This window comes from Delphinapterus leucas, chromosome 4 (assembly GCF_059928025.1).
Source record: "Delphinapterus leucas isolate spDelLeu-1000000601 "Yukka" chromosome 4, BTC_Dleu_Yukka2, whole genome shotgun sequence".
Lineage (NCBI taxonomy): Eukaryota > Metazoa > Chordata > Mammalia > Artiodactyla > Monodontidae > Delphinapterus > Delphinapterus leucas.
Window position 1 is genome coordinate 1,901,837 of NC_143132.1, and position 14,374 is coordinate 1,916,210.

The window sequence follows — 14,374 nt, forward strand, 5'->3', positions numbered from 1 at the left end:
GGGGGCTGGGGGCCGGGGTTTGGGATTCGGGACCCGACCTGCGTCCCGCATCCGGCTGCAGTCTCCAACCTTGTCGTCTCAGAATCGCGCCAGAGTCGCGCCAGAATCGCATCAGAGCCGGGGTGGGGGGCGGGGGGGGGTAGAGGTGTCCCCCACAATGCGCATGCGCAGAACCGGGCGCTCGGCGCCAGGGGCAGAGCGGAGCCGGCGAGACGGAGCCAATGTGCGGCGGAACCAATGCGCGGAGCAGAAGCCCTGGCGGCCCCACTGCGCTCGCGCCGGCCCGCCCCCTCGCTGCCGGCCAATGGGCTCTCAGCACCCGCCCCTGACGACGCGGGGCCCGCCCCTTGGAGAAGCGCCGCGGCCTGGCGGACGGCCTCAGTGGTAGCTGGCGGTTTGAGAGCTGGGCCGGTTTGAGGCCTTCGGGCTGCCCGCCGTCATGAAGCTGACGCGGAAGATGGTCCTGTCCCGGGCCAAGGCCTCGGAGCTGCACAGCGTGCGGAAGCTCAACTGCTGGTGAGGCCCAGAGGCCGGGGGCCGTCCCCGCGTGTCCTGCCCGCTGCCCGGCACCCCCTTCCCGGGACCCCCTCTCTGGGACAGGGCTGGGAAGAGCCGTCTAGGGATGGAGACCCCTGCCCGGCACCTCGGCCCTGGAGCGGGGACCCCAGCCCGCCCCCTCTGCTCTGGGGCGGGACCGAGAAGGGCCTGCGGAGGATGCAGAGGGGCTCAGGATGGAGGCGGGGGGGCACCTCTGGCCTCACCTTCCTGGCCCCTGTCCAGGCTGGTGTGCCCGGTGCCAGGGGCTCACAGCCTCTGGGAGGTGATGCCATAAGCTCAGGGGGCCTTTGGGGAAAGGTCGTTTCAGAATTTTCACCCCTGAGCAGTGGTATTTCACACACAGCTCCAAAGCAGCCCTCCTTGCTGGAAACGGTTGGAATTACCTTGAAGACTGTTCTTGGACTTCTAGGTAGTTTTAGTGGGCAGACGTTTCCCTCTGTGGACAGGTCTCATCTCTGACATTGCCAGCAGTCCCTGGGAGCCAGGCCTGCTGATAAGGTGGGAGATCAAGGTGATTGACACCCTTGCTTGGGGAAAGAAAGGAAACTGAGACTCTAAAGTGATGCTTCAGTAAACATTTTTGTAATTGAGCTCTGGGGGGGGGCGGTACGGAGAGGGGTTGTCCCCGGGCGACTTACTGTCCGGGAGGTGACAGGAAGAGATACAGGTGCAGGCTCAAAGGCAGGGCGGCCAGGCCTAGCTGAGCTGAGGAAGGACCAGAAGTACTTCTGAAACTCCGGAAAGGTCCGCACACGTTCACTGGGGGTTCAGAGCACGGCTCCACGCGCCCTGTACACTGGACAGTTCAGGTGGTGCTCAGCCAGAAGTAGAGCGTCCTCCCACTGGTGTCGGGCAGATTGGCTGCAGTGAGCTCTGCCTGTTCATTAAAAGCCTCTCTCTTTGCGCTGCACATCTGGTATCTTGGCCACGGCATCCCTGTCGTTGTTTTCAATAATGCGTGCCTTTGTTCTGCATGGGGCGGTCATTCTTCCCCTAAGCAGGGAGGCACAACAGCCCTATTCCAGGCTTTCTGAAGTGTGTTTCATAAGTCTCATGTTTAGCCTTTGAACTTGGCCCTTACAAAGACTCCCTTGTTTATGCACATTAGTGAGGGAATTATCCCTCAGTGCAGCAGCCTTGAGAATGAGTAAATCTTGGTGTCCTTCAAATGGGGCATCGTCTGCTGTGCCCGAGTCTGCGAAGGAGGCCGCCAGTATCAAATAGTTTCGTCCAAAATCAACCAGGAAACGATTTTTGGCACCTTTGTCAGTTATCTGGGAAAGCTTTCTTTTACTTTGTTGTTAAAATCACAGACTCTTAAAGTCTGTAGACGTTTGTCATTAATTTTTGTTTTTAATGTTTTAAATTCAACTTTAACAAAATAAAAGTGCGTATGTCTTTTTCTGTCTCCAGGGGCAGCCGTCTCACTGATGTAAGTATCATGCTGATCATCTCCAGACAATCCCTGGTCCCCAGGAGGCTGGTTAAATTGACAGACGGCTCCCATTCGATCCAGGCGGCCGACCAGTACTTTGTTCCTTGAGCAGTTTTTGTAAGGCAGAACCACTCATGAAGAAAAAGTTCTACAGGACCCAAGTGCACTGTGATGTTCCTGCACACATTCTCCTGCAGGTGAAAGGCAGGCCTCACGGAGGAGCGGGCAGGTCCAAGGCACAGACCTGCTCCCACCCGGGGAAGAGCCCCAGTGGCTTGGTTGGTTGGCTTTAAAAGCAGTGCGCTCAGCCGGAGGGTTCCTTGTATAGGTTCCTGGACTTCACGTCCCCGAGGAGTTTCTTCACTTCAGCTCCTCCCCTTGGTCAGATCCAGCTTCACCCTGACTCCCATGGCAGGACGAGATGGGGCCTGGGTGGGGGCAGAGCACGGAGCTGGGCCGCTGGGCTGAGCTGTATGTCCATGAATAGATTTCTGCCCCCGCCCACCCGTTTCTGGAATGAATGTCTCCAGCTCGCACAGAGTGTGGGTGCTAGTCAGTGGGTTCTTACTGACTTCTGTTTTGTACCTTGAACCGTACCTTTTCTGAGAAACAAAGTTGGAGATGCTGTCAGGGCTGCCCAGAAGAGCCAGTTCCGCCTCATTCTGTAGCTGAAGTGCTGCCTACCCAGCAGCAAAAACAAACGAAGCAAAACACCACTGTCACAGAGAACAGACCCACTGCAGGTGTGAAGCATTCTGACCAGACTGTGCGCTTGTTGATGGCAGGGACCCCATCTGGCCCCGTGCGTGGGGTCTGGCAGGCACACAGATATTTGGGGCTTCACCGTTCATCAGCCTTACAGGTCAGGGAGCCTGCGTGGTCCATCCTGAGCCCTGCTGCTCTCTTCTACTGACTCAGTGTTAAGATGGTCTGAGATCCAGTTTCAAGCCTGTCTCCCTATTGGCACAGCTCTGTTGGCCAGAAGCGGCTTCTGTCCTTTCCCTGGATGTCAGGGGCAGCAAGAAGAAAGGTTCTCTGTCCATTCAGCTCCCCTTACTAATGTCCTTTGAGGGCCTCTAAAATTAGGAATGCTCTGTCTCGAGGGCTGGTAGCATTTGGTAGTAAAGATGCTGTTTAAAGTCGTGGGGAGGGTGCCCGTTTCTCCATCAGGTAGAGGGGACGTCTGGGCTGCAGAGGGGAGCGCGATGCAGAGCCCTGCGTGCTCCTGGGGCGAGGGAGACTCCTCTGCTTAGGCCCTTGGCGTGGGGTGGACTGCAGCTCCAACCTGGTTCTCTTGGCTGCTGGAGAGGCGTGACGTCACAGGGCCAGTGCCCAGCGACTTTTGCAAAATCACATTCTTTTCCTTCCTAGATCTCCATATGCCGGGAAATGCCCAGCCTGGAAGTGATCACCCTCAGGTAGTAAATGCCGGCCCGCTCCACTCTTAAGTCACTGGGGCTGGAAGAGGAGGAGAATGTTCAGATCCCTCCTGCAGGCCCTTAAATAACCTGAAAATTCCCAACCGAGGTGTAGGAGGGCCGCTGCTGCAGGCCAGGCCCAGGCAGCACGAGGCCCTGGCTGCTCTGCAGCTCCGCCCCCCTTTCTGGAGGGCACCCGGGCTTCCCCCTGAGCTCGCCCTGCCCATCCTGGAGGTCAGTGGGTGCCGCCCTCCTAATGGTGAGCAGCCGCCCCAGGGTGACCACGTCTGCCCCAGCGTGCCAGCCTTTCCTGCCCTCCTGGTTCCTTCACTGCCTGGAGCTCTGCCAGCTTCCCTGCATCACACAATCTGTCCTTGGCAATAGTTGACCTCTTCCAGAATCATTAGCGGTTTAACAAAGGAAACCTTGAAAGAACCAAATACTGTCTTTGGGGCTTCAGGCACCTGGGGAGTTTGCAGGGTCAGGCGGAGGGAGGAATGCCCTCCAGCCCTGAGCCCTGTCCTGTCTGCTCTGGGCCCGGGAGGGAGCTGACCCTGCCAGATGCCGGGGTGGGTGCTTTCTGCAGGTCCCCACACCTAAAACCTCAGGGAGATTTAAGCCCTGTAAGGAAGGCAGACTCCCTGTTTGGCAGCTCAGAAGGTTGCAGGACTCGCCCTGCATGTGGGGTCCTAGGCCCTTGGTCCCGTGCAGATCCCGTCACTTACCTTCCTCGTCACACAGCCGGCCATCCTGTTTGTCCCTCCCTAGCCCTCTGCTCGGCCTCCTTTGCGACTTCCGAGGTCACCTGGTGGGTGCCGTGCCGCCCACCTTGTGCTCACGCACCCCCAGTCCCGACCCGACAGGCTCAGGCCGGCACCTTCTTGCGGGACGAAGGAATGAATGAAGTAGTGGGCCCAGGACCAGCCTCCCGCCCAGGGCCCAGCTCGGCCCTGTGTACCTTGGCTTCCCTGGCTGCAAGGCCTGTGGGATGGGGGTGAAGGCAGCAGCGGCCCCAGGGTGGGGTGGGGTGGAGGCAGGAGGAGCACGCGCAGTGGGGCAGGTGGGGCACCAGCCGTCCACTGTCACTCACCTGGTACGATTATCAGTGAAGCTGGGATTTGAGCCCACGCCCCAGAAGGCCTTACCTGACAAACAAGTCTTTACACTTTCATTACCCAAAAGTAGCAGGAAACTTGCAGCGGGCTGCGGACTTAACCCCATCGCTGCCGAGTGCTGTCTGAGGAATCTGGGGCAAGTTGCCGGGCTTCCGAGCCGAAGGCCCCCTCGTCGTGCAGCAGGGGTTCTCACCGCCGCAGCCGGGGGAGGACAGTGCCCAGGGCTGTCGCCGGGCTGTCTGGCCGCTTGAACTGGTGGGACCCCCGCAGTGTGGGGACTGCTGCTTGGATGCGGGTTGGCCGTCCTGTGAGATGAGTTAGTTTGGCTTTGGTCTTGGTGCCCATGGGCAGGAAGGCTTAGTCCATTCTGGCTGCTCTAGTGGGATTTTACAGACATTGATTCCTCACAGTTCTGAGGCCACAAGCCCGAGATCAGGGTCTAGTGAGGGGCTGCCTCTTGGCTCACAGACGGCATCTTCGCCCTGTGTCCTCACCTGGCAGAAGGGCGGAGAGCTCTGCAGGGTCCCTCTTATAAGGGCACTGACCCCGCTCATGGGGGCCCCACCTCCTAACACCACTGCCCTGGGGGTCAGGATCTCAGCATCTGGATCTGGGGTCGCGTTCGGTGTGTAGCAGCGGCAGCCTTAGTGGGCGAGGAGGGGACTCCAGGCCGCCGCAGGTTGAACTTCTCGCTTCACCCCATGGCCTGCGCAGCTTCCCTGATGGTGAGGATTCCAAAGCCTGGGTTTGCTCGTGGTAAGATGGCGTCAGCCTCATCCCGGCTGCCGGGCGAGGTGGCGCCGAGCACACCAGCAACCACGTTGACAAGTGAGTGTCGGATGGGGCAGCAGCGGCCCTAAGGCAGGAGTTGGGACAGCCTGCCCAGCACAAATGCAGCGTCCAGCACAGGGTGGTCTAGACCGGTCTGGCACGTCGGGCAGGGTCCCCTGCGGCCTGGGGCTCAGGGCGTGAGGATGCTCGGCTGTCCCCCTTGAGCTCAGCCGGCTGGTCCGACTGGGTGTGCAGGGGGTGATCCCGTCCCGTCAGCTCAAGCCTGTAGGTCTCTGCCGGGCGCCTGGCGGCTGTCCTGTCTCTGGGTCACTCATCGTTTAAACCCGTGGCTGTTTCTTTGGTGAACCTGGGTTTGGAAGTTCAGTGCTCGGTTCTTGGTCACATGGGTTTTCCTGGCCGCTGCCAGCTCTGGGCTTGGTGTGTCCCGGGGAGGCCGCAGTCTCTTGTCCTATAAGGGGGCTGAGACCTCCTACCCCTAAGGTTGACTCCTCGCGGCCTCAACAGAGCCGGGGCTGCCGCTCCCACCTTCAGTTGGAGGAGCTTCCCCCGCCCCCAGGGCTTTCTCCTGGGCCCGGGCCCTCCCTTGCACTTGACTAGCCACGGCCGGGTCTGACCTACTTCTAAGGTGAGGGCAGGTGGGCACTGGCCCAGCAGTGCTCTCGTCTCCGCGGGGCGGGGGTGCCCCGGCAGGCACTGACGGCCATCTCCCTGCAGCGTCAACAGCATCTCCACCCTGGAGCCCGTGAGCCGCTGCCGGCAGCTGAGCGAGCTCTACCTGCGCAAGAACTGCATCTCCAGTCTGGCGGAGCTCTTCTACCTGAAGGGCCTCCCGTGCCTGCGTGTGCTGTGGCTGGCGGAGAACCCCTGCTGTGGCGCCTGCCCTCACCTCTACCGCATGACCGTCCTGCGCAACCTGCCTCACCTGCAGAAGCTGGACAACCAGGGTAGGTGCCCGCGGGCCGGGTCGCACGCGGGCAGGCTCCACCCCTCCCCTCTCGCAGGTGCCGGGGAGGCCGGCCTCCTCGGGGTGCCCCAGGTTGTGCCGTCTGCCGCCCGGCACGGCCCCTCGCGGAGTGTAGGATCTCAGCTGAACCCGCACCGTTGTTTCTCGGTCCCGCCGTCGAAGCACTGAGCTGCTGCTTCTCCTTTTTATCCTGCTAAGTACCCTCTGCTCCAAATGCTCACCCACCTGCCCTGGGAGCTCGTGACGGTCTGGGTGGCCGGGCAGCATCACTGCTGGTCGACAGGGTCCCAAGGTGGTGATGCCAGCAGGTGAGGGTGCACCATCGGTCCTTGACCCCTCCCACCCCGGGTTGCCTTGCTGTTGGAGGGGTGGGGTGGGGGTTTGGGGGGCGCCTTCCTGCCGTTCCAAGCCGCATCTCCTCCATCACGCACGAGGCGACGTGTGTGGGCCTTTCCTGCTCCCGCCTCTGGGGTTCCAGCTCGTGTCCAGGTCCAGGCCTTTTTCCTGTGAATCCCCTGGCGTTCTCTGTGCTGGTTCCTGACCCTTATGTGCACGATTATTTTCTCCTAGGTGAATGACTTTAATATAAATAAGCTTCAGATAAACTGTCATGTGTGAGTGAAATAGAAGAAATGTAGTGTGGTCTATTCCTTTTAAAAACCTTAGTTTAGGGTTTAGTTTAGGGTTTAGTTTTAGGGTCTTAGTTTAGGGTTTTTTGAGTATCTATCTGCTTTTGGCAAATGCTGAAATTCAGATTCACAAGGAGTCATTGGCCATCTGTCGTTTCTCCAGCACCTCCAGGGTGGGATGCAATGGTGGGGGGCCCAGCCCTGCTCCCGGGTGCTGGCCGTCGGGGTGGACAGACAGCCGCCTCATCCCCGAAGCAGACCGTGCTGAGCGCCGAGGGGACGGCGGGGCCACGGCTCGCGGGGCTCGCTTGCGGTGAGGCCACTGATGCTTTTGCCCCCTCCCCCTCCCCCTCCCCAGCTGTGACGGAGGAGGAGGTGTCCCGAGCGCTGGTGGAGGGAGAGGAGGTCACGGCCCCCAGCAGACAGCACTCAGGGAATGGCCCGCCCGAGCTGTCCTACACCCTGAGCGCCGAGGACGCCGCCGCCGAGATGCCACGGGACCCGCTGAGCCTCGGCGAGGAGACCAGGTGTGGCCCGCGGGCCTGCCCTGTCCTCCCGCGCGCGGCTGCGCCTCTGGGGCTGGATGGGGGGTGTGGGTGTTTGTTTCTGGGCTGGCTCTCAGGGGCCCCCAGCCTGGGGTCAGCCACGTGGCCAGGAGAAGACCCAGGGCAGGGAGCTCATGCGAGTGTGGGACCAGCCCTCCGCAGGGAGTGGCGGACTCAGGGCGGTGGGCTGGTGGGCGTGCAGGGCCCCCGGGCAGGAGGGAAGCCTCGTGGCCATGGCCGTGGCCGGCCGAGCCTCTGTGTGGCCTCAGGAGCCCCGGGGACGGCGGGGCGTGTGGGCTGAGGGAGGGCCCTCCCTCCCTGACCCACAGGGCACCTCAATTGAATGATTGTCACAGACGTTTGTGGGCAGAAACTGGACTTGAGGAACGTGGTGGAGACCACTGTTCACAGCGGGGCCCAGGCTGGGCGTCCGCTTACAGATGCGGCCCACGCGCCTTGCTGTCCCGCGGCGGGACGGGGAGGGCACGTGGCCGGGGCTCGTGCAGCGTTTGTGCTAGTGCCCCACCCCCGGCCCCGGGGGGAGCGCCAGGAGCAGGGAGGTGACCCCAGGGGTCAGAGAAGTAGAGCTGCCCCGGCCCCTCCGTCCACTGCTCCTGTGCCCCCGGAAGCAGAGTCCTGCAGTGGGGCTTTTCCTGCGGACAGGGCGGGGTCCACTTTTAGGAGCCTCTTCCTCGCTGTTCCCCGAGGCGCCAGACCCACAGATGTCGTGTGAACAGTGCGGGCGGGGCTCCACGCCCCTCGGGCCTCACGCACTGCTGTCCTCCCCCCCGCCCGCCCCCACCAGCAGCATCCAGGGGCAGCTCGGCCTGAAGCGCCCTTCCCGGGACCAGTTTCCTTCCTTCTCGCAGAGGGCGGCCACAAGCAGTCGCAAGAACAGGGTGAGTGTGACGGAGGCTGCTCTGGCCGGAAGAGGCCCCGGAATGTGGAGATTGGGGGCTGGGGGTCGGGGGGCGGGGGCTGGAGACACCACAGGGATGCGCGAAGCCAGGCCCTAGAGGGTGGGAAGCTGACCATCTGGGTCCAATGTCTGTGTCTACATCTAAGCTGGTTGGGCATGGCAGACGGAGGAGGGGTGCCTGAGTGCGCAGCGGAGGCCCCCCCCGCGCCTGGGGCTGTGCCGAGGGTGGTCTGGGGGCGGGAAGGTTGCTGCCTGGGGAGAGGCCTCCCACCTGCGGTTAGAAGCAGGACCCCTCCTGGCCAGGGCAGTGGCGGTGTCCCCGTGCAGTGACCAGGCGGCAGGCCCCACGGCTCCATAGGCATCCCTGTAAGGACCACGGCTTGTTGGCTGAACGATAAGTAGGTCGTGTGGACAGTTGAGTGACATCAGCGAGGACCCGGGTCCCTCCAAGTCCTCTCGTGTCACTCCGGCTTGTGCTTGGGCTCGTCCTGCGCTCACAGGGATGCCCCGCTCCAGGCTTGTGGCCGGCAGAAGGGTGGGGCCGTTTCTTGCCGTGTGTCCTCTTACCAGTGCAACATCTTCCCCATGTGCCCCCTGCCCCCCAGCAGGCTCGATGTCAGTTCCCTGAGCCGGTCATTGGCAGGGGAATGGGTCACCAGTCAGCTCAGCCCAGAGGGGACCTCGCCACCGGCTTACGTGGGAAGGGGAGCTGTCTGAACCAGGGTCTGTGGGGAGGCCCGTGACCCCCCAGCACCTGCTCCAGCCCCTGGCTCGGCCTGACCAGAGCTGTCAGGTGCTGTGACCTCCCTGTGGCATCATGAAGGGGGGCACCACAGTCTGAGCGGGGCTGCCCGAAGCCACGGGCTGGGCCTCTCTCATTCATGCGGTGACCACTTGAAATGCGTGCAAAGCTCACGGGAGGTACAGAAGTGGATGGACTGAGGCCCCATCCTGGGAAGTGCCAGCCCCCAAGGCTGTGGACAGATGTGACCGCGGGCTGAAGGCCGATCTAGGCAGCAGTCGCTTGGCCTGTGGCTAGTCTCTCCCGCCCTGCCCCACCCCGGCAGGTCACTGTCCCCTCGTGGCAACACTCTCCTCAATGAGGTGGCCGCGTGGGGCGGCTCAGGGTCCCTGCACACACTCCCCACGTTTTGGGAGGAGCCCGAGGCATGTACCGTCCCCAGTGGCAGGTCTGCCCAGCAGCGGGGCTAAGGCCTGAAGCTCCCCGCACCCTCACTCCCACTCCAGGGCCTGTGCAGTGCAGGGCGGGCCAGAGATTGAAGACACTGGCTCAACTCCGCACCTGCCATAAATGCAAACGAAAGACCATCAGACCTGCTCGAACAGGACACCTGCTCTGAAAGCAGAGGGCAGAAGGGCCCTGGCTCTGCCACCAAGGGTCCCGGCCAGGCTGGGTGTCCCTGTGGGCATCAAGCCCCCCGCAAGCCTCTGAGTGCAAGGTGCCGGTGGCCAGGAAGACCTGGGGACACGGGGGAGGGCTGGTGAGATTTGAGGGCAGCAGGAGTCTTGGGGCATTGCAGAGCCAGGGATCGGCACCCCAGGTGTGAGCCCCTGAGCCACGTCCTCATGTGTCCACATGGGCTGCACTCTCTGGCTTGCGGCTGTGCCTCAGCTCATCCAACAAGAGGGATCGGCTCAAGTAGCCGCCTGTGCAAAATCCTTCCAGAATTTTCCTAGTAGAAATGGCATTGTTTCCCTGCTCAAATGCAGATGGAAACCAGGTGTAGCTATGTGGACACGGGTGCATCACACACTAAGCACGTGTGCATTTGAGTGCGTGTTGCCGAGAGCCTGCTGCAGGCCTCTGCTCCATTGCCGCCCAGCCTCTCTGGGCCTCAGGGCTGTGAACAGGAGGTAAGTCAGTTCGTAGGAAGTCCCTGCCGGCGGTGAGTGCCACACCTGTGCCACGACTGTGGCTTCCGTCTGCCAGAGTCTCCACCTGTTCCCTGCAAGGCCGCCCTCCTGAAGGCTATGCTCCCGCAATGTGCGCATGTGTCGTGGTGTGGGCGGCCCAGCCTCGCAGGCGTGATGCTCACCCAGTGACTCTCTGTGCCCCCAGAACAACGTCCTGACCGCCGTCCTCCTGCTGCTGCGGGAACTAGACAGCGAGGGGCTGGAGGCCGTCCACCAGCGCGTGGTCAGCCGGCTCCAGGCCCTGCAGAAGCAGGAGCTGCAGGAGGCCATGGAGTGACTGTCAGCGGGGACCCCGAGCTGAAGTCCAGCGTCTTCCCGAACACCTGGGAGGGTGGGGGTCACAGCTGCGGCCTCTGCTTGACCCCAGGCTGAGCCTCGGCGCACAGGGCTGCGTCCTTAGGAAGCCTCGCCCACCCAGGAAAGCCGAGCTTTCGCTGTGGATGGGCACCACGCCAGGGCAGGAGGGGCTGGCTGGGCAGGCCTTCCCCTGTGCCCTCTGCTGTGAGGGGCCGTAGCCAGATGCCCTCCTGTATGGCAGGGCCACCTCGACTTGCCTCTTCCTGAAGGTGGGCTTTGCAGCCGTCCTCCCTAATAAATATTTTTCCAAAGTCTGACCTGGAAGCAGACGTTTCCTGAATGACAGGCACGGCCTTGACATTCTTGTTAAAGGTAAGGGCAGTCGCTCGCGCATGTTTTCTCAGCCAGTTGTCTGACGCTGTCATGGGATGGATTTCTGTTGACCACAGGAGACTTCCAGAACGGTGGCAGCCTTAGGGGTGGGCTGCCTGTCGCCTCCAGGGACGTTCTGTCTGCAGTGCACTGTGTCCCTTCTTGAGAGCCCCGCACGACACAGGGTCTGTGCTGCCCGAGTGAGAAGACCTGGACAACAGGCCTGCCGCTTCTGTCCGGGTACCGGAAGCAGCCGCGTGGGAAGGGACAGCCTTCTGGAAAAGGCGTCTTATGTTCTCTTTCTTTGGGAAGAGTCGCAGGCCTTGCTGCGGTGACCGGGATGCGGGCGGTGACTCCACAGCCCTGGGGTCCTTCCTGGTGCCCCCAGTGCAAGGGGAGGAGGGTGCCCGCCGAGCTGTTAGGGGAGGTCCCTTCTTGCTGGGCTTGAAATGACAGGGACTGGTGTCCTGTTGGGGCAGGAACATCCACGTCCCTGTGGGAGCCGAGGGTGTGTCAGGTTACATGAGGGCTGCACAGACCCAAGGGGGACTGACCACAGCGTGTGCAAGACACCAGCCCGAAAGATCACCGGCTCCGGGAAGATGAAGCTGCACTCGTGGTGCAACCGTCTCACGCTGGCCTCGTGGGGGGCCCCGGGAAAGGCAGTGGTTCACCTTGGGGCCCCCCGTACTTCTCAGGGCAGGGGGTGAGGTCTGGCCGCGGGAAGCGAGGACTCGCCACGCGGGGCCATCTAGGACAGGTGGCCGTGGCCTGTGCATGTGCCTTCTCTCGTGTTATGGGACGTTGCATGTCTTCAATAAAGCCCCGTCCTGGTCAGAACAAGCTGTGCGTGCTTCTGTTGCATTAACACCCTCCCTCTCCCCACCCACGAGGCACGGCTCACACCCACTTCCCCTGCCCCACGATCTGGTTCGCCTAAGTCAGGGACCCTCGACTCAGACTCCGGTCAGGGTGAGCTGCCCGCCTCAGCCCCTTGACTCTTCAGCTCCCCCCGCATCCCACCTTCGCCACCCCCTAGTCAGAGCCTCCTGTCAGCCCACCGGCTCCCACTCCCGGCCACCTGCTCCCTCGGTGCCCGTCTGAAGCCCTCAAGCTGGACCGAGGACGAAGCGCATCCACCCCTGGCCTGGATCCCAGGCCACCAGTCTTTATGGGCACGTCATAGTCCCAGCTCTGAACTTCGCCCCAGGTAACCGTGAAGGTGGGGTTTCGGAGCAAAGCAGGTGCTGGCATTACGGCCTGTGTGTTTGTCCTGTTGGCCCCTGTTTAAGGAGGAAAGGGCTGAGACCCAAGAGGACACATCGCTCGTCTGAAACGCTGGTCAGTGCAGCCAGAGGTGGGTCAGACGCACTGTGTGCTCCCCACGGAGCTGCTGCCCAGGAACGAGGGCGGTCACTCTGCATCTCGGACCCCAACACTGGGTCACCTGCGCCAGCAGCCCCTGTGCTGCACGCAGCGTCCGGGACAGGCCGAGATCTGGGTCCTGACCTGACGTGGGGCGCTGGGCCAGGCTGCAGCGCAGCCAGAGCCTCCTACGTGGAGGCGACATCCCGTCTCCCGGCCACCGGGTGGGTGGGGACCCCGAGCGCCCCCCAGTTTGCTGAGCTGCAGACCCTCCTCCCTCAGCCCGCTCCCCCCACCCCGCAGTGGGTCAGGAGGTGAGCCCCGAGTTCTGGGGAGGACACAGCGGGGGCGCCCTCTGATCGTGCTGACTGGGGGCAAGTTTCAGGAGCGGGAGTGGAAAGGAGCCTTGCAGGGGCCACTTACCCGCCCTGTCCCTGAGCCCAGGGCTGCCCTGTTTGCAGGAGGACACTGGGGCTTCCCTCTGTTGGTCATATCCTCTGGGAAGCGTTCGTGGGGCCTCTGGGATGCTTGTGGGATCCCTTGTGGGATGCTCACGGGGCCCCCGTCAAACCAGTTGGGAAATTAGACAAGAAACAAGGGGTCCTAGCTGCCAGCATCCCAAGGACAGTGGTTCTCCAGGGCACTGTGAATGGACATGGGCTCCGGTGTCTTCCCGGGGAGCCTGCGGTCCTGAGAGGCCCTGCCAGGGTGTGGGAGCACCTGGGGACGCCGAGCGGGATGCCACCGTGGCAAGCACCGGATCTTCTCGGGCCGAGGAAGAGCGCTAGCCTGGCTAGGAGTGGATGCGAACGGTGGCCTGGCTGAGTGAGGCCAGCAGCGCCGCCAGTATGAGCTGTGCCTGCCCTGTGCTCCTGCGGCCGCTCAGCCAGCCAGGACGGCGTGGGCACGCAGGAGCCCGAGCTTGGTCTGTGTCCTGCTGTCGCCGACCTGAGTGTCTTCATCCCTGTTCAATGCGGGGCCTGGTCCCTGGGAAGTCGGCGTCTTTCTCCTCTTGCAGGGCTGTCACTTTTTGCTATTTCTACGTAAAGGGCAAAGCTGCCCGTCACAGCCTCACATGAGGGAGGTGGGTGGCCACAGCTCGCCTGAGGAGCCCGACACATGCCCTGCCCCCTCTGCAGGGACTGGTGGGCAGGACAGGGTTGGAAGAGACAAACCTATGAACCTTAGCCAGACCAGGGGTGTAGCATCTGCATAAACCCTTCCTCAGGACCATGACAAGTAGGCAAGCCAGTACGGCGTCACTGTACCGTCCCCACGTGCCCAATGGGCGGGACTGCTCACAGGTGAGCACCCTGACAGGTGAGCAGCCCTGACAGGTGAGGGGCCCGACTCAACCATCAGACTGAGACAAACACACTGCATGTTGCCTTGATGTCCCCTGGCCGGGCTGTCCAGGGTCTGGGACAGTGTCCGAGGGCCTCCCCCACCCCCCTGCATTTAGGCCCTCAGGGGAGGCCCCTCCCACAGTCCTGTCGTGAGTGCACCTGCGCAGGAGCCTCTGGGGTGGTCTTCGATGCTCTCCAGCACCTGCCGAGCCCTGCCACCGGCAGAATTACGGAGAAGGGCTCTAGTTGAACCTGCTGCACAAGCGTCTACTTTGGTGGACGCTCTCAAAGTGCCGTCACCTCCGCAAGACTGACTCATGGGCTGTGTTCCCCGGAAAGCTCGCAGGAATTGCAGTGTTTGCCAGGGCCTAAAATTATAGTCTCCGCCTAGTGAGACAGAATGCAAGAACGCTGAGACAGAAAAACTATGCGTTTGTGGTCACCTGCGTCCCAGAGCCTGCCTGGCATCCTCCCCGGTGGGCACCAGGCTCAGGGATGGGGCCATGGCTTCGGGGGAGCTGCCCTCCAGGGCCGTCCTGGGCCTCGGGGGTGCTGCTAGGGTTGAGAGGGGCTCAGGTTCCAAGCCCTCCCCACCCTGCTCAGTCGGGTGGCCCTAGACCAGTGGGGCTGAGGGGGGGTTGCAGGAATCGTGGGGATCCGGCTGCTTCCCAAGGCAGGTGGGTC

General features: G+C 62.3%; 1 protein-coding gene across 7 annotated transcripts; it reads left to right on the top strand.

Annotated features, from left to right (window-relative positions):
• The first annotated feature begins 322 nt into the window (after positions 1–322).
• On the top strand, positions 323–10,921 carry CFAP410 (cilia and flagella associated protein 410). 7 transcript variants are annotated; one of them, XM_022596852.3, is made up of 7 exons: positions 328–516; positions 1,972–1,990; positions 3,365–3,411; positions 6,033–6,262; positions 7,270–7,438; positions 8,262–8,355; positions 10,456–10,921. In XM_022596852.3, exons 1-7 carry the CDS (start codon positions 440–442, stop codon positions 10,585–10,587), a joined length of 768 nt encoding a protein of 255 aa, XP_022452560.1. In that variant the 5' UTR covers positions 328–439; the 3' UTR covers positions 10,588–10,921. The 7 variants fall into 7 exon arrangements, with proteins under 7 accessions (XP_089766243.1, XP_089766242.1, XP_022452560.1 ...); XM_022596853.3 differs by having other exon boundaries at positions 8,265–8,355; XM_030760828.2 differs by having other exon boundaries at positions 411–516; positions 1,972–2,190.
• The last annotated feature ends 3,453 nt before the right edge of the window (positions 10,922–14,374 follow it).